This window comes from Orbicella faveolata, unplaced genomic scaffold (assembly GCF_042242905.1).
Source record: "Orbicella faveolata isolate gen_17 unplaced genomic scaffold, um_ofav_v1 contig_46, whole genome shotgun sequence".
NCBI classification, from domain to species: Eukaryota; Metazoa; Cnidaria; class Anthozoa; order Scleractinia; family Merulinidae; genus Orbicella; species Orbicella faveolata.
This window is the reverse complement of record NW_028301576.1, coordinates 8,964,648-8,983,063: the sequence shown is the minus strand read 5'-3', so window position 1 is coordinate 8,983,063 and position 18,416 is coordinate 8,964,648. Positions and strand designations below refer to the sequence as shown.

The window sequence follows — 18,416 nt, the reverse complement described above, 5'->3', positions numbered from 1 at the left end:
ACAAGAAATTTCATACTTTCAATTTGTTGTACAAACATCTCTGAGTTATTTGAAGCTATTTCAGTCAGTCAGAGAAATTTATGAGTCCGGAAAATCCGACTTTTCCGACCCCCAAGTAAAGAGGTTTGAAGCCTTGAAACTTGCAGTATGATTTAACAGCGAGGGGAATACATTAAGCCATGAGGACTTCATTGAGATGACGGAAAAGATGGATTTTCCGGATTTCACGGAAATGTGAATATTAAACAACCATTATTATATTACTTCCCTTTATTCCTGTAAGTATCGTAGATAATATTATAATAATAATATTATATAAGATACTTACAGAAATAAAAGGAAGTAATAAAATAATGGTGTTTAATATTTACATCTCCTTGAAATCCGGAAAATCCGTCTTTTCCACCATCTCAAATGAACTCCTCCTGGCTTAATATATTCCCTTGCTGTTAAATCATACTGCAAGTTCTTTGGCCTCAAACTTCTGTATTTGAGGGGTGGAAAAGATGGATTTTCCGGATTTCACGGAAATGTGAATATTACACAACCATTACTATATTACTTCCCTTTATTCCTGTAAGTATCTTATATAATATTATTAATATAATACTCTATAAGATACTAACAGAAATAAAGGGAAGTAATATAATAATGGTTGTTTAATATTCACTTTTCCGTGAAATCCGGAAAATCCGTCTTTTCCGCCATCTCAAATAAACTCCTCCTGGCTTAATATATTTCCCTTGCTGTTAAATCATACTGCAAGTTTCAATGCTTCAAACTTCTTTACTTGAGGGTCAGAAAAGTCGGATTTTAGGGATTATATTACTGCTCCATTTTTTTGTAAGTATCTTTAGAAATTATACGGTAGAAGTTCCGGTTAGGTTTGTTCCGTTTGGTTTGCAAGTATAACCCCAATAACTTGTAGTCGTTTGGCCCTTATCATCAGTTGAAAATTTTGCATCAAAGTTTGAGAGAGAGCACGCCAGTAGGTCGCAAATCTGATCGGTAAATGGTCTGAAGGAGTGATACTTGAGCCAAAGAGGAAAAGGAACAAAAAATTTTGGGAAACGATCCTCCACATTTCCCAAAATTTTTACAGGGTTTATTTTACTGCCTTCGAGAACATCAAAGTGCTCTAGATTTTGAAGCTTGGTTCTATTTTACCTAAACGTTTAATAGATGCTTTTTTAGCTTTAAAGCTGAACTTGTTGGTTTATTTTTCACAAATTTTAAGTTTTTTCGGCTGTTCCGATATTTGTAAAGGAACGTTCCTCTGGGATCGAGTGTTCCTCATTTTTGTGTTCCTATTAACCTTAAGAGGACCAGCTTTTTACAGAGTAGGAACATAGCGTTCACTGTAAGGTAAGACAAGAACATTTTGTTCCGAGTTGTCAACTGCAAGTGGAACAAATTGTTCCCAAATGAGTGATTTAGGACTGTTTTGTTCCGAGTTCCTTTTTGTACATGGAACACATTGTTCCTAACTTGATAAATTGGGTCTGTTTTGTTCCGAGTTCCTATTTGTGCATGGAACACATTGTTGCTAACTTGATAAATTAGGACTGTTTTGTTCCGAGTTCCTACTTGTGCATGGAACACATTGTTCCTAACTTGATAAATTAGGACTGTTTTGTTCCGAGTTCCTATTTGTGCATGAAACACATTGTTCCTAACTTGATAAATTGGGTCTGTTTTGTTCCGAGTTCCTATTTGTGCATGAAACACATTGTTCCTAACTTGATAAATTGGGTCTGTATTGTTCCGAGTTCCTATTTGTGCATGGAACACATTGTTCCTAACTTGATAAATTAGGTCTGTTTTGTTCCGAGTTCCTATTTGTGCGTGGAACACATTGTTCCGAAATTAATAAAGAAAGACTGTGTTATTCCGATTTTGCTATCTGTGAATGGAATATATTGTTCCGAAATTGGTCATTAGGAACAAGTTTTGGACTTTATTGTTCCGATTTATCGATCCGTTAACTATGTATTGTGTCACTGAATAGGCGTGTACAGACCTGCCTGGGCAAGTTTGGGTTGTATCTCACTGTCATGAATTTTACACAATAGTAATGAGTGTGGGCAAGCAAGGGCATGTTTTGGCAAGTTGAAACGTCCTTTTGTTTCGGCTAAGATTTAAAGGCGATTGTGCTAGCCACATGTTGTTTAAAGGGAAAAAATGAGCAAGAAGTGCAAAGTCAATTGGTCAGATGTCCAAGGAGCATCACCCAAACCAAAGCGGCTTCACTTGGAAAAGGATGAAGCAGACAGCTTTTACCATTGCCCGATACAAGAGTGTGAACATGATGGATTTCAAAGTCAGAGAGGCTGTAGAAAACACGTTAGCACTAAACACAGTTGGTTCTTTTCTTTTGACGAAAGGCCCGATTCTAAACAAGTAACAAAGTCGCTGACGATTGGAAGAAATGAAGATGAGACAAGCGAGACCACAAAGCACAACGTGAAGTTACTTTCTTCATTTCCATTATCATGTAACATTGGCGAAGTATTCACGAAATGGTTGACAGGAAGTGCTGGCGGTTGTAAGAAAGATCGTGCCGCTCAACAGATAGTGACAAGGTGCTTCAAGTTTCTTAGATTTTGCTGTGAAGATGAAGAGGAGTTAACGTTTGAAGTGGTCGACTTTAGTTTGTGTTCTCCAAATCTGTTGTTTAAATTTATCGACTACTTACAAGATGAATGTAAGCTCGGTCATGGTGGGCGTTTGGGCTACATAGATGCTATTTCTGAATTGATCGACTTCAGAAAACTTCATGGCGCATCAGAAGCAGTTCTAAGAAAGTTCTCTACGACAGAGTTGTACCTCAAGAGAGCCCGAAAAACAGTTGCAAAGATGATGAGATTGCAGTGGACACAAGATTTAGATATCGAGACTCTGGAAGCAAGAGGGCACTGGGCAACAATGGAGGAGTTATTGGAGGTGGTGAAATTTCATCTGCCGCGTTACGAAAATACCGTGAAAATGTGCAAAACCAGTCCAGCCCAAGTGAACCCCTCAGACCTAACATTTGCCACAAAATTTGTAGCCATGTATCTGTTCATCAAGGTGAAGGGATCGCGGCCCATGACGTACCAATATTTGACGGTGGACATGATTGCCACAGCTAAGGAAAACGGTGGATTTATCGATCAGAAAACGTTCAAGACGGCTGGAAAATATGGCTTCGATTCTTTGATTCTGACCGACGCAAACATGCACGTTCTTAACGGCTACATCTCGAACGTTAGACCGTTGCTTCAGCCCCAGTGTGATTTCGTTCTCGTCACCAGAAATGGAGGTCAGCATGGCAAACTGGGCGAAACTATGAGCAAACTGGTTTTTGATGCAATTGGAAAATACATTCATCCCACACGTTATCGCCAAATCGTCGAAACGCAAAGTCTCAATCAGCTCACTAGCGAAGAGCAAAGGTTTTTGTCTGAGGACCAGAAACACAGTTCTGCGGTTGCTAAAGTTCACTATCAAAAGCAACGATCGCGAGAAGTTGCCCTGAAGGGTCACGAGTGTCTTCAAAAACTTCAAGGTACCAAGGGTTCCGAGGTAGACGATGACGTACACGCAAGACTTGGCGGTTCAACGTCCAGCTCCGGGCCTTCAGTTGAGACAGCTCAGAATAAAAACAGCTCGACCCCCATAAAGGATACCCTGCCTAAGAGAAACTTGCACCTTCAGAGGAAAACTCGTCATGTTTTAAAATTCACGAAAGAAGAGGATGATTTTCTGAAGGAAGGGATAACTAAGCACGGGTTTGGACAGTGGACAGCTATTTTGAGAGATTCCGATTTCGCATTTCAAGACGGAAGAACGGCGGACTCTCTAAAGAAAAGGGCCGGAATGAAAATGTCGCTAGTTTGATAAAGAGACTGGAAAAGTGTGGACACTGACTTTCAATGCAAAGCTGATGGGTGTAAGCAGAGTTTGTTGTACACAAAACAGACAAAAATCAATTGCTTTATTGTAAATGCATCTTCCTGTCTCCAGATGACAGCAAACTCAACAAACATGTTATATTCTTTTGGAACTGGCCTATCGCCACTGTCAATATCACTGTAGCATAACGACTGTCTAGTTCACAGTGCTTTCAAGAACTATAATCTCTTAATGTAACTAATAGCCATAATATTTTTCCTTTAATTCACATCGTGTGCAAAATAGTCAAACGTAGCATAAGCGCAACGTGGTATTCCTTAACAATGCACACACTAATACATGTGCAAATATGAACATAGAAAGAATAAGTCGCACGCAAGCTGTCTTATTACAAGCCCATGAAACTACCAATCTACGGTTGCGTACTAGTCTGCATAAAACGAGTCAGGGTCATTTGTTTCTTGGATGGATGCGCCTGGCTTTGAAAGTGCGGCCTCTTCACTGACGTAGCTGCTACAGGGTTGTGAGCTCGAGCAATGCCTGGGGACGGTGGACAGATAGCTTCCACGTCGTCATTCGGAATGTACATTGGTGTCTTTGGTGCCGCCGACCAACATTCTTCGTCGTCTTCGTCTGAGCTCCTGCTTCTGGCAGGCAGATTTGCTGGACGCTGGCTGGGTGGGAAGACTCTCACTGGCAGCGGAGAGAACAGGTCTCGTATGAAATTCACGCAAGAACGGTCTACCAGCTCGTTGCTAAGGCAGAGCCTCTTGCGTTCTGCCAGGGCAGCCGGTAGTTTCAGCGTTCCATGACGCTCGTGATAACAGCGCAGTTTTTCGCAATTGATTTCCAGGAGACTTTGCATCACTCTTCGTTCTTCTTCGTCTCTTGGATCTTCCATTCTTTCGCTTTGCTCAGCCATTTCCTTCTCCATAGCTAAAAGCCACGGCTTCCCAAATGCTGTTCTGATCCTTTCCTGTTCCTGATCTTCTTGAAAGGCAGCGAGGTCCCTTCGAATCGGTGTGGGCAGCGGCTCGTTATGGTCGTGCGGGAGCAACGACACGTGCTCCACCGACACTCCCCTCGTTTGTAAGAAGTGTTGCCTCTTCTTATAGCACCTTTCTTCAACCCTTTTCAGCCTTTCCTTTGCAGCGAGACGACTTTCTAACATGTGGCTCAGTTGGCGGTGACGTAGAGAGCCAGGTGAGCATTGTGCCAGCCTAGCTTTCAAGGTCGTCAGGGTCTCGTCTTCATCGGAATCGCTGACATCTTCAATGGCGTCCTCTTCAGAGCTTTCTTCTCGGGATTGCGGTTCTGTCAGAAGGCCGCAACTCTGTTCTCGTCTACAATCGCCCTGGGCGGTTTCGTCGACTTCTTCGTCTATTAAAGAAACGCTCAAAATGTTGCGCAACTCCTCCTCAGGCATACCACTTTCGTGCACAGTGGGCATTGTACTGGCCTGACTGCTCGGGCTGTCTCCTACGATATTGTGCGCCCACACAATGCAATCCATAGCATGTTTCCTCAGCCACTTGTTTGCTTCAGGTTCGACACGAGGAAGACTCTTGAAGTGGTACTTGCGCAGGCGTTTGTCCATAGCTTGATTGTGAGCTGCACCAAAATCCATTTCCACCTGGCAAGTTATGTACATGGTCGCAGTGCAATGGAAACCTTGAGCCTTTTTCCACTTCGCGTCGTGCGACGTGAAGCCCCCTTGACATATGATTTTCCAGTCATCTATGTCGAGCAGGGTGGCATATGCCTCGTCTAGGAAGATAACCTCTGTCAGGTTGTCGATCATAGCCTTGTTGAAACTCTTTTGCTTCGTGACGCGAGCAATTCGGCTTAGGGGAATGATCTGAAAAACAGGTGAGAAGAGGCTGGTCTTTCCGCTGTCAGCTGAGCCAATAGCACACAGCACAGGCTGTTTGTGTTCTTTGGGACGGAACAACGCCAGGAAATCTGCACAAAACTGCCGAATTTCATCTTCTGTTAGGCTGTTCCTTAGGATTGCCTCAAAATATCTTGGCTCCGGGTCCTTGAGTCGGTCGTAGTCCACAAACGCGCGTGGAGTTGTGAGACCCTTCTGTTGAAAAGAGCCAAAACAAAAGCACATCAGACAGTGCTACAGATCGTAAAAGATTGGGTTTGAAAATTTGATTGTATCTTCTTATTTAAATGTTAAAACAGTCCAGTGTATTCTTCTCACCTGAGATTCTGAGATAATCCCTTGGACGAACGACCCAGAGGAAAAGCTCCAAAACCACCCGTCTTGTACTTCGATCAGGTCTCTGTCAATCTTAATTTGGCGTATGAAAGAGCTTTCTGGCTCGCTTAGTATGGGCAGAACACGTTGAATATGCTGGACCAGACGGTCTTTGAACGCTTCGTTTCCCATTAGGCTGTGGAGGAACGTTTTCATGGTACACAGATACTGGAACGTGAACTGCGATTTGGCCGCCAGTTTGTACACCTCGCCGCGATACACAGCATACTGCAGCTTTTTCATCACAATTTGTATATCGTTGCACAGGACTGTTACTGGACAGGATAGGGGTTTGTGCGGCGGATCTGGTAGTGCTGTCTGCGATGTACTTTGCAGGTTGTTATCAAATCCAAAGGTGTCTAACACGAGACCAGCTCGGCGTAATTCCGAAACGGATGCTGCCATCATCGTTTGAAAACTCTCAAGAACGACACGAAGGCGAACGACATTTTCCGTCGGCGCTGACTCTTGGGATTCTTCGTGGAAGTCACCATGAAGCTCCTCTTGCAGAGCCCTGCCAATCAAAACAAAAGGTTTTGCTTACGTAAGGCAATGCAATATCTCCCTGGTATTACTTTGTGAAAGTGAACTGCTGAAATCAAACTCGCGATGTTTTGAAAATGAGAAGATAAAAATTGATCAATTATCGATAATCGAATAACAGTCTCTTTTCACCGGGCAATGAAGCATGATTACTTTGATTTTTCAATGATGAATAGCATTTTTTACCTTTCTGACTATTTATGTTTGTTTATTATATATTTACTTTCATTAGCGTGCAATTTAACAGAATTTCAAAGAATATAAATTGGTCAAATTAATCTACTCACCCGAGGCAATGCTGGTACGATGACTCCACTAGTTGCATTAAGCAGAGGTTTTTGTGGTCCTTAAACACTTGACACAGCTGATTCAGGTTATGACAGCAGTTTTTCTTTCGTGACGCCCTTGATGCATAATATTCCAAACCGCAACTTGCGACAGCTCTTTGGATTCTAAGTGCATTAATGACCGAGCCATTGTTTGTTTGGCAAGCCACCCAGTAAGATATGGCTGGGAATGTTTGCTTTCCCGGCGATGAAAGTTGGGACGCATTGACGGGCGATTCGTCATTCGATTCGTCACTCTCTCTGGTCTCCTGCAATTGTGGCCTTTTTCGCTTCTTGCTGTCCAATGTTGACGTACTTATCGCCGAAAAAAAGAAGCAAATTTCCGCCAATTTTGACAAGGTTAAATCGCATTCGTCGCGTTTCTCGCATATCCAGTTCCATGCTCTTTCTATTTCGGCGTCGCTAACCCGCCAAACGCACTTAAAAGCAACAACCGAACACAGCTTTTCAACCCTCGCAACTATCTCGCACTCCGCCTTATCTCTTATTGCCTTGCTATTTAACTGAGAGCAAGGTTTGCTCATCTTGCCACATGAACATGAGCATGAACTGAGCCGTTTGAAGTTCTGACTACCCTTAAATACTGTTCCGTCACAAACATGAACAAATTTTCATTCTCAAACCCGCCGGAGAGAATAGCAGAGCAAATCACAGGTGAAAGGTTGAGAACTCCATTTGATCACCACCAATAGCTTTGCAATATTCTTTTTCTCTAAATTCTTTCGTTGAGCTCAAAAACAAATAATGGCTTTCACCTAAACACTCCACAATACAAATCTCCAAAACAAGTTAATGCTTTAATACATTTGATGAAGAAAAGATTACATAAGCGTTATGTAACCTATCAATAACTTTGATATTTCTGACAAATTTCTTGTGGTTAGTTCCTTTTGAAAATAATAACGGAAAAAAGCTGATAAAGTTAAACAAATGTATTCATGCGTATGTGATGTGATGAACAATAATAAGTTGATGAGGTGAATCTTACTCTGTTGTTGGCGTGTATACTGGGTATGGCGTATACTACGGATATGGCCAGAGTTGATTAACAAATTTACTCAAACCCGCTATATACGCTTAAACCGGTATATACGCCAACAACAGAGAAAGATCATTGCAACAACTCATTAGCATGCAGTAGGCACATTTCACTCTGTACATGGCGTGTTTACCGGGTTTAGCGTATAAAGCGTATATGAGATGAATTAATTAACATCAACTACTACTACTACTACTACTACTACTGCTACTACTACTACTACTACTACTACTACTACTACTAATAATAATAATTAATTTTATTTATTATTATTATTATTATTATTATTATTAGTAGTAGTAGTAGTAGTAGTAGTTGATGTTAATTAATTCATCTCATATACGCTTTATACGCTAAACCCGGTAAACACGCCATGTACAGAGTGAAATGTGCCTACTGCATGCTAATGAGTTGTTGCAATGATCTTTCTCTGTTGTTGGCGTATATACCGGTTTAAGCGTATATAGCGGGTTTGAGTAAATTTGTAAATCAACTCTGGCTATATCCGTAGTATACGCCATACCCAGTATACACGCCAACAACAGAGTAAGATTCACTTCATCAACTTACCTTTCATTTTTACTGTAAGTATTTTGATACTTACAGATCAAAACGTGATAGGGAACAGAAATTTTGGGAAACGATCCTTGCTTGCTTGCTTCCTTGCTTGCTTGCTTGCTTGCTTCCTTGCTTCCTTGCTTCCTTGCTTCCTTGCTTGCTTGCTTGCTTGCTTGCTTGCTTCCTTGCTTGCTTGCTTCCTTGCTTCCTTGCTTCCTTGCTTCCTTGTTTCCTTGCTTCCTTGCTTCCTTGCTTGCTTGCTTCCTTGCTTGCTTGCTTCCTTGCTTCCTTGCTTGCTTCCTTGCTTCCTTGCTTCCTTGCTTCCTTGCTTCCTTGCTTCCTTGCTTCCTTGCTTGCTTGCTTCCTTGCTTCCTTGCTTCCTTGCTTCCTTGCTTCCTTGCTTCCTTGCTTCCTTGCTTCCTTGCTTCCTTGCTTCCTTGCTTCCTTGCTTGCTTGCTTGCTTGCTTCCTTGCTTCCTTGCTTCCTTGCTTCCTTGCTTCCTTGTTTCCTTGCTTCCTTGCTTCCTTGCTTCCTTGCTTGCTTGCTTCCTTGCTTCCTTGCTTCCTTGCTTCCTTGCTTGCTTGCTTCCTTGCTTCCTTGCTTCCTTGCTTCCTTGCTTCCTTGCTTCCTTGCTTGCTTGCTTCCTTGCTTCCTTGCTTCCTTGCTTCCTTGCTTGCTTGCTTCCTTGCTTCCTTGCTTCCTTGCTTCCTTGCTTCCTTGCTTCCTTGCTTCCTTGCTTCCTTGCTTCCTTGCTTGCTTGCTTCCTTGCTTGCTTGCTTCCTTGCTTGCTTCCTTGCTTGCTTCCTTGCTTCCTTGCTTCCTTGCTTCCTTGCTTCCTTGCTTGCTTGCTTGCTTGCTTGCTTGCTTGCTTCCTTGCTTGCTTGCTTCCTTGCTTCCTTGCTTCCTTGCTTGCTTCCTTGCTTGCTTGCTTCCTTGCTTCCTTGCTTGCTTGCTTCCTTGCTTCCTTGCTTCCTTGCTTCCTTGCTTCCTTGCTTCCTTGCTTCCTTGCTTCCTTGCTTCCTTGCTTCCTTGCTTCCTTGCTTCCTTGCTTCCTTGCTTCCTTGCTTCCTTGCTTCCTTGCTTCCTTGCTTCCTTGCTTCCTTGCTTCCTTGCTTCCTTGCTTCCTTGCTTCCTTGCTTCCTTGCTTCCTTGCTTCCTTGCTTCCTTGCTTCCTTGCTTGCTTCCTTGCTTCCTTGCTTCCTTGCTTCCTTGCTTCCTTGCTTCCTTGCTTCCTTGCTTCCTTGCTTCCTTGCTTCCTTGCTTCCTTGCTTCCTTGCTTCCTTGCTTCCTTGCTTGCTTGCTTCCTTGCTTGCTTCCTTGCTTCCTTGCTTGCTTGCTTCCTTGCTTGCTTGCTTCCTTGCTTCCTTGCTTCCTTGCTTCCTTGCTTCCTTGCTTCCTTGCTTCCTTGCTTCCTTGCTTCCTTGCTTGCTTGCTTCCTTGCTTGCTTGCTTCCTTGCTTGCTTGCTTCCTTGCTTCCTTGCTTCCTTGCTTCCTTGCTTCCTTGCTTCCTTGCTTCCTTGCTTCCTTGCTTCCTTGCTTCCTTGCTTCCTTGCTTCCTTGCTTCCTTGCTTCCTTGCTTCCTTGCTTCCTTGCTTCCTTGCTTCCTTGCTTCCTTGCTTGCTTGCTTCCTTGCTTCCTTGCTTCCTTGCTTCCTTGCTTCCTTGCTTCCTTGCTTGCTTGCTTCCTTGCTTGCTTGCTTGCTTGCTTCCTTGCTTGCTTGCTTCCTTGCTTCCTTGCTTCCTTGCTTCCTTGCTTGCTTCCTTGCTTCCTTGCTTGCTTGCTTGCTTGCTTCCTTGCTTGCTTGCTTCCTTGCTTCCTTGCTTCCTTGCTTCCTTGCTTCCTTGCTTCCTTGCTTCCTTGCTTCCTTGCTTCCTTGCTTCCTTGCTTCCTTGCTTCCTTGCTTCCTTGCTTCCTTGCTTCCTTGCTTCCTTGCTTCCTTGCTTGCTTGCTTCCTTGCTTCCTTGCTTCCTTGCTTCCTTGCTTCCTTGCTTCCTTGCTTCCTTGCTTCCTTGCTTCCTTGCTTCCTTGCTTCCTTGCTTCCTTGCTTCCTTGCTTCCTTGCTTCCTTGCTTCCTTGCTTCCTTGCTTCCTTGCTTCCTTGCTTCCTTGCTTCCTTGCTTCCTTGCTTCCTTGCTTCCTTGCTTCCTTGCTTCCTTGCTTCCTTGCTTGCTTGCTTGCTTGCTTGCTTCCTTGCTTGCTTGCTTCCTTGCTTCCTTGCTTCCTTGCTTCCTTGCTTCCTTGCTTCCTTGCTTCCTTGCTTCCTTGCTTCCTTGCTTCCTTGCTTCCTTGCTTCTTTGCTTCTTTGCTTCCTTCCTTGCTTGCTTCCTTGCTTGCTTGCTTGCTTGCTTGCTTCCTTTCTTCCTTCCTTCCTTCCTTCGTCCGTCCGTCCATTCGTTTGTTCATTTGTTCGTTCGTTCGTTCGTTCATTCATTCATTTATTCATTCATTTATATTGACAAAGCTCAATGATTGCATAATACCATTACAGCTGGACTTTTTCACCAGATGACTCACTCGCCTTTTGACAGGTAGCCCATAAATATAACACAGACCCTCATTAACCTGTCACCTATCTCCATATTAATTTGATGATCGTTGACAGCATAATGGAGTTTTTCCCTTTTATTTAATATTTTCTTTTTTCTTTTTTAACTCAGAGACCAACCTGTACTTCATAGTAATAACTTCTTTAACAAAGGATCAGCTTATGAGCCATTAGCTTTTAGTTTCGTTATGCCAATGAATCCCGAATTAGTCTAAGCAGCTGCAAGTATGCGTGATGTTGACCTGTTTGTTGCTTTCAGTTGATGGAAGAGTGCTAGATATATTTAATTTGCATTTGGCAGCAATTTTACCTGATGACTTAAAAAGTTATAATTGGCAAAACTTTGAGTAACTTTGAAGAAAAAAAAAAAAACACGGCCATTTTAGCCGCCTCCTCTTTTTCTAAAAATCCATTTCTATAGTAATCACTCGATGTTCAGTTGCATTGACCTAATATCGAGCAGCTGCCCCAGTCCGTTCTGGGAGGAGGAGGAGGAGAAGAAGAAGGAAAAACTGTTTTCTCCCTAAACACTTAATTTCAGATGTTATCAGGCTGAATTAAAAATGAACTACAGATCGTATATTACGGAATGTAGTTAGACGCTACAGATAACGAACGCCACAGTTCGAATCCACAGGTTTAATCATTGCACGTAAGCGCGCGAGAGTGAGTGAGTGAGTGAGTGAGAGAGTGAGTGAGTGAGTGTGTGATTCAGCTGAAAAATAAACAAGGCAAAATACCTAAAAACAAAAATATAACTACACTAAATTGATAGCGGAGTAAAATGAACTTACGGCAAACTGTGACGAGTCCAACAGGATTAAACTTTTCAGAATAATAATTCAGAAGCTCACAACAAGTGAAATGCTAGGTAAACCGCGGTAGAAAGCGGAGAAACTTAACTGCCAGTCGCTAACAATGCAAGCACTGGCGAAAACTGAATAACACACTATGCATAATGATGCTAAGTAAAGTACTAATGGGTAGATTAAGTTACCCCCAAAGGCAACGCGGAAATGCGAAATAAAAACAAAGAAAATTCTAGTTGCTACACGGAATATTTAGTATACGATTTCAAGGCCCATAATGCTTTAATTAGTACTCCGAAGACTGTAAACTGTATAGAGCGCTATTAATGTTGGACTCTCACGGTTTGAGAACGAGGAATATTCATCAAAGTTTGCGCGTTTGGGCATTCACCTTTAGAACGAGGAATAAACATCATAATTAGCGCTTTTCAACTCTCCAGCTTTAGGGACTCCGACGAATATACACTGTATTTAGCGCTTTACGGCTAAACTTTGTCACGCTTTGAGAACAAAAATATTCATAGTGTTTAGCGCTTTGGGGCATTCACGTTTTTAGAACGCGGAACATACATTCTTATTGTAAAACAATCTGGAATATTCTGGGAATTTCCAGAATTTTTCTAGAAATATTACAGAAATATTTTCGAGAAATTTTTAGAATTTACCAGTTTTCTTTTCTGGAAAATTCTAGAAAATTCTACAATGTTAATGAAGCATGCTAATTTGGGTAGGAAATTCCAGCTTTACTCCAGGAATCATAATTTGAGATCAAATCAGGTTTTTCCAGCTTTTTCCAGCTTTTTCGCAGGGCCCCTTTTGATACCAGCCAAGTGCTGATTGGGCCACCCTGCCTAAATAAAGTTGACCTTGACCTTGACCTTGACCTTCGAATTCGTTACCATTGCTGCTTTCTAGATTTTTGTAGAAAATTCTTGCATACTCTTTAATGAAAGCAAGCTAAGATACGCCGAAGTGGAATGTTAAAATGATATATTAATTAGCAATGAAACTGAGAGATAAAGGAAATCAGGATCTGCTTAACAAAGCGGTTTCGAATCTTCCTCTTGTTATTAAATATTCCAAAAGGGATTCCATCAAATGCATCAAATGCGGATGACTCATTGACGACCTTGTTCCCGTGATCCCCCGGGAATGCATGTTTCATGCATATGTTCCCTTGTACCCTATGTTCCTGTGAACGCGGATTAACATTGACCATGTTCCCCTATTCTCTAAAACCAGTGGGAGACCTATTAAATGGCGTCGCACACAAGATGCTAACCAACTGTGAACGGTTAGTTATTACTTCAAATCTATCCAACGCTTGAAATATATGTTAGATAACAAAATATCGCGGTAGCAATTTTACTTTTTTTGAAACAGTGAACAAGTAACAAGTCCACATTAGTTGCTATTAATAAATTAAACTAGCAAAAAATCTACCAGATATTTATTTCTCCAAGAGTTACAATTGCATTATATCAGCTGGGTTAATCATGGCATGAGTTGTTGGAACATTATATAAAGACAGTGCACTTGAAAAGTGGATTAGTGCGATATTTGTTCGGCTATCGCCTAACGTATTAACCTCGCTATTATTGGAGTGACCGCGGGACTTGCAATGAAATAGTTGTGAAACAGCTTTTCTATAATCTGGCATTCTTAAACAATAAATCAAAAAATTAATAAACGAATTACTGAACTGAAGGAGTTTAAGAACAAAAACGACCACAATGTGAATTACTCTACACGGCACACACATATTTGCTACAACTACTAGAACCTGGAATGGTAGCCAAGTCAACACAAATGTTCCTGTTATCAAAAACAATGTCTTAGACAGCCTCGTCTCTCTCCTCGCCCTTACTCCGTTATGTATGCGGGAAGTCTGCTTACGCCAGATGACGCAGTAAGAAGTGCACGTTATTAGCAAAGGAGTCGACAAACTGATAATAGTAACTGATAAAAACTGGTGATGTGTCACGATTGAATAGTGCTGAAACACTCGAACTGAAGTCACCGCGAGGGAGAGGATCCATGGCGTTGCTATGGCAATGGCGTAGCTATGTGAGGATAACTGCCGATGACGAAGTGGCCGACTGATGGCAAAGAGTCTTTCAAGAGAAATAACAGTCAGTGTGAAAATGGAGGAGAGACCTGTAAACATATCGACGCCATCAAGAGCGACTAGTGGCACAAATTTGCCTTCAGAGATGACTGTAATCATATAAATCGGTATTGCAAATAATCCAACCAGGAGATCAGCTATTGCCAAATCGATTAGCAGGTAAAGAGAACGTTTGCGAAACCTTCGCTTGACAAGAACTGCAATTGACAAGGAGTTACTAATAATGATTACAAATGCTGTCACTCCGAAACAAACACTCCAGAACCAGTTCCAGCTGTTGAAGTTCATGGTGAGAACACAACACAAGTAGAGAGAGCTGCAAAAAAAAAAGTAAATAAATAAATAAATAAATAAAATAAAAAGATAAATAGAAAAGAATACGATACAACGCATTATTATTTTTTTGAAAAAAGGTGTACTTTATTAAAAAAAAATAATAATAATGCGTTGTATCGGTCTCCAACGTATACCAGAAGGATCACTGTCTGCGATTGCTTGCCTAAACATCATAATTACAGTCATAAAGTGAACATGGCGACGCCAGGGTGGTTCAAACTGAACACCAAACACTTCATATTGAATGAATGAATGAATGAATGAATGAATGAATGAATGAATGAATGAATTAATGAATGAATGAATTAATGAAAGACTTTATTTGTTAAAGGGTATCTACAATTGTAGCTTTAGAAAAACCAAGTGGGGACACTATTTACACATTCAAAAGATCATGTTTGAATCACTTTCGGAGATATCAACTTAAAACGCCGGGACCACTGAGTTAATGAGAAACATCAGGTGTATTAGCTTTGGAACTTAGACTGCTTTTCAAACAATCTCCTCTTTACTGTTATTTTATAAACAAACAAACCCATCAATGTCTAGCGTCCAGTCTGTGAAGTGTTTTTTAAACACTAATATATATATATTTTCAATAATTACTCAAGCCCCTTCTACTTGAAACTGAATATAACGCCCAATCTCTTACAAAAGATTCTTGAATGCAAAACCATTTAAAGTACTTTCTTCCCATAAGATATAGTTGAATTCTTGTTTAACCGTATTAAAAATTTCATTTCAATGGGGAGATGTTTAAAAACTAGTTTGAACAATAAAATGAAAATTAAGTAAGAAGGCGAATATCTCTTAGTGCCTGAAGGCGTGGTGTGAGTTTGAATATAATGCTAATAGCATCAAGCAAATCCACCTTTTCTACATGTGAATTAGTTAAAAGAGTTATTTTATTCAAAAGACCAACAAAATGGATAAATGCGAGTGTCTGTACATGTTATTCGTTATCTTAATATATCTTCTTCTTTTCTTTTCTAAATGGCTAAACCTCACGCGCGACATATGTCGTGCTTTGACTGCCAAGCACCTTACGAAATAAAAAAACATTATATATAAAAATTTCTGTGAAATTTTCGATGTACAATTTCTTGTTGCTTTTACAACCTTGTTTATTTGTGTAAGGATCATGACGTTTCGAAAGTGTTTCTGTTCGTAGAATAAAACTGTTTCAAAATTATATTAATATGCCTCAGAGTTTACAGACTAGGCTTTTGTCGATTGCGCTCGCAAAATTGGCAGATTATACTCCTAGCACTGCTCAAATTGTTTTTGGAAATTATGCCCGGATTATGCTCGTTTCTCTAAATTATGCTCCTCGCATCAGAATTATGCTACTTGGTTTTTAAGCAAAATAAAGACAGAACTGGGCGAATGAAGACAAAACAAGGAATAACGCCGTTAGCATCCGTCGTTTTCTACATTTCTAAGCATTCTGGCTTGCTTGTCTATTAATTTCCGTTTAATAATAGTGAAATCCAAGACGGCGGATCCAAGATGGTCGGTCAAATGGCGTCATATGACGTCATAATAAACAAACATGATATTTCCTTGTAGAGCAAGCTCAGGGCTAAATTATGCGAAGAATTATGCTAACACAGTCGACAAGTCACCTGTCAGAAGAAAGCCATTTTCATTCATTATAAACGGTGTCTTGCGTACTCTCCTTATTCTAACCTTTCGAAACCTCGATTTTCGTTTAGTTCAATATATCACATGCCCCACTAGGGTATTCTCTTAAACAGAAACTAGAAGCGACAGAACAAGATGGCATATCCTAGGGTGATGTAAAATTAAATCCCGGCATTAGTGGCCGGCATGTTTTAACCAGCCTTATGGGTTACTTAAAAGCGAATCTAGGGGGAAAAAGTGTCCTTCGCTTTAGTCTTACTTTTGCCTTTGTGGTTCTTCCTTGATGTTCTTAAACGTCCGTACGTCTCTTCAAATTGCAGACACTTTTATTGCATCTGTTGTTAATAACCAGCAGCTTGTATTGTTTGGAGAAAACATATGCTTGTAAATATGTTTTCTTCCAACGTCACTAATATAATGCGGTAATCTCGTCTCAAAATCGCATTTAGTTTTATATCGCGATTTAACCATAATTTGAGAAAACTAAACGAAAAAGACCGACACTAATTTTGATTCGGTTAAAACATAAATTCCTAGTACGTGCAAAGAATTGTTATGGGTATTGGCACGCCATGTTGTTTCCTATTTGTCGACGAATTGAGACAAATTTAACTTCATCAAAAACTGACTTTTCAAAAAGCGGTTTCGCCATCCCGCGTGAGCTATCTAGCGCGTTACCTACCTTCCATCGTCGACTTAAAGCTCCTTTTTAAATTTCAAGTGTACGTGGGAAACCCGTTTAAGCACCGCGATGTCAATTTGAAGTTTTGAACGAATTTGCACGCGCGGCAAAAAGGAGACGGTGATACTGCGTTATAATGCAAGTCGTCTCTCTATCGTAACGGGAAAACTATGAGATGAACGCGATACTTACGAATTCATTTTGCAAATTATAAAGCGCAATGATAACAAATTAAACATTGGGCCATTTGAAACACTTTGGAATCTTTTCCTCGGCTAAGGAGAGCCTAAAAATGTTTGTGGTACCAAATGAAAGGGTTATGAAAAACAGTCTATTATGCTTCGGCTCATGTTATCGATAAGTTAATGTACACTTCGTCATCGCAGTTTGAATTGACAACGCTCGACACTTCTATAAAACCATTCCATCTTCACTTTTTTGCCGGATGACTAAATAGCCTTTCAAAAACATGGGGCGACATTCACTGATCATGCACTGAAAGTGCAAGGAAGAAAGTAGTTCTATTTTATTTTATTACTTTATTTCATTTTTTGCCTCAGCAGGTGCAAAAATGTGTGATGTTTTCCTGATTATTGCTTTCAGGCGATGGACGAGTGCCCCTATTCCAATGCATGGAAGCCTCGATATTTATTTGGTTAACTATATAACGCTTATACCTTACTAGGGCATTTTCATAAACAGAAAATAGAATCAACAGAACACGATATAATATCCTAGGGGAATGTAAAATTAAATCCAGGCATTGTTGGCCGGTATGTTGTAACCAAACTTTGGTGATAGTTTAAGGTAGATCTATTTAAAAACAAATGCCTTTTTTGGTGAAATTTCGTCTTACCGTTACCTTTCTACCTTCTCCTTGATGTTCTTAAACGTCCGTTTTGTCCAAAGACAGTCAATCTTCAGGCACTCTTGTGGCATCTGGAGTCAATAAGCAGCTTGCAGTTCATATATTTAAGAAGTTTCCCACGAGCGCGCGTTGGATATATAAACAATAGCCACCATTTGGCGCGAAAATAGAGTCGAATATTTTTCCAAGGACATGATCTGTTCCGAGGAGCGGACAGTTTTCGAGAGCGAGGCTTCAGGAAAACTATGAACCTCGAGGAATCGCTGGTTTTCAGTGTCACGCAATTCAAAATAGACCAAAATAAAAATCAAAACCGGTCGATAGATAAAGTCCAGAATCTGGGAAATGAAAGAAGGTAAATATGCAAAGACTCGCCAAAATTCTGGTCACAGCAATTTTTCTTATGCGAGATATGCGGAGAAATTTTTTACCCAAATTTATAGAGATTTGTATGGATACGCCATGCTGGTGCCCATCCGTATGGGCACCAACATGGCGGCCGGAAACCAACAGAAACACCTGTTACTGAGTTTTACTACAAAAGCGCGAATTTATCCCTCGAGGAGCTCTAAAACATTAAAATAATACTTTTTTCTAAGACATGAACTGTTCAGATAGCCAAGTTTCCCGAAATAAGTCACTTTTTTTAACCATCATGACAGCTCTCAGGGCCGTCATGTAAATGCCGCGTCACGCAAAAGCGTAGAAATTCAAGTGTAGTTTATCACCAAGCCAAGAACCCATTCGGAGCGAAAATT

The 18,416-nt window shown here is 40.9% G+C and overlaps 2 protein-coding genes and 1 pseudogene across 2 annotated transcripts; 1 reads left to right on the top strand and 2 right to left on the bottom strand.

Moving 5' to 3' along the window:
* Positions 1–839: 839 nt before the first annotated feature.
* LOC149098258 (uncharacterized) lies at positions 840–4,062 on the top strand. Its single transcript, XM_089277796.1, has one exon. It carries the CDS (start codon positions 2,182–2,184, stop codon positions 3,877–3,879), a length of 1,698 nt encoding a protein of 565 aa, XP_089133922.1. The 5' UTR covers positions 840–2,181; the 3' UTR covers positions 3,880–4,062.
* LOC149098257 (uncharacterized) lies at positions 3,960–8,266 on the bottom strand. Its single transcript, XM_089277797.1, has 3 exons — positions 6,991–8,266; positions 6,104–6,674; positions 3,960–5,980 (listed from the first exon to the last, which is right to left on the bottom strand). Exons 1-3 carry the CDS (start codon positions 7,572–7,574, stop codon positions 4,307–4,309), a joined length of 2,829 nt encoding a protein of 942 aa, XP_089133923.1. The 5' UTR covers positions 7,575–8,266; the 3' UTR covers positions 3,960–4,306.
* Positions 8,267–13,433: 5,167 nt separating this feature from the next.
* On the bottom strand, positions 13,434–14,469 carry LOC110047952 (beta-1 adrenergic receptor-like; annotated as a pseudogene).
* Positions 14,470–18,416: the final 3,947 nt, after the last annotated feature.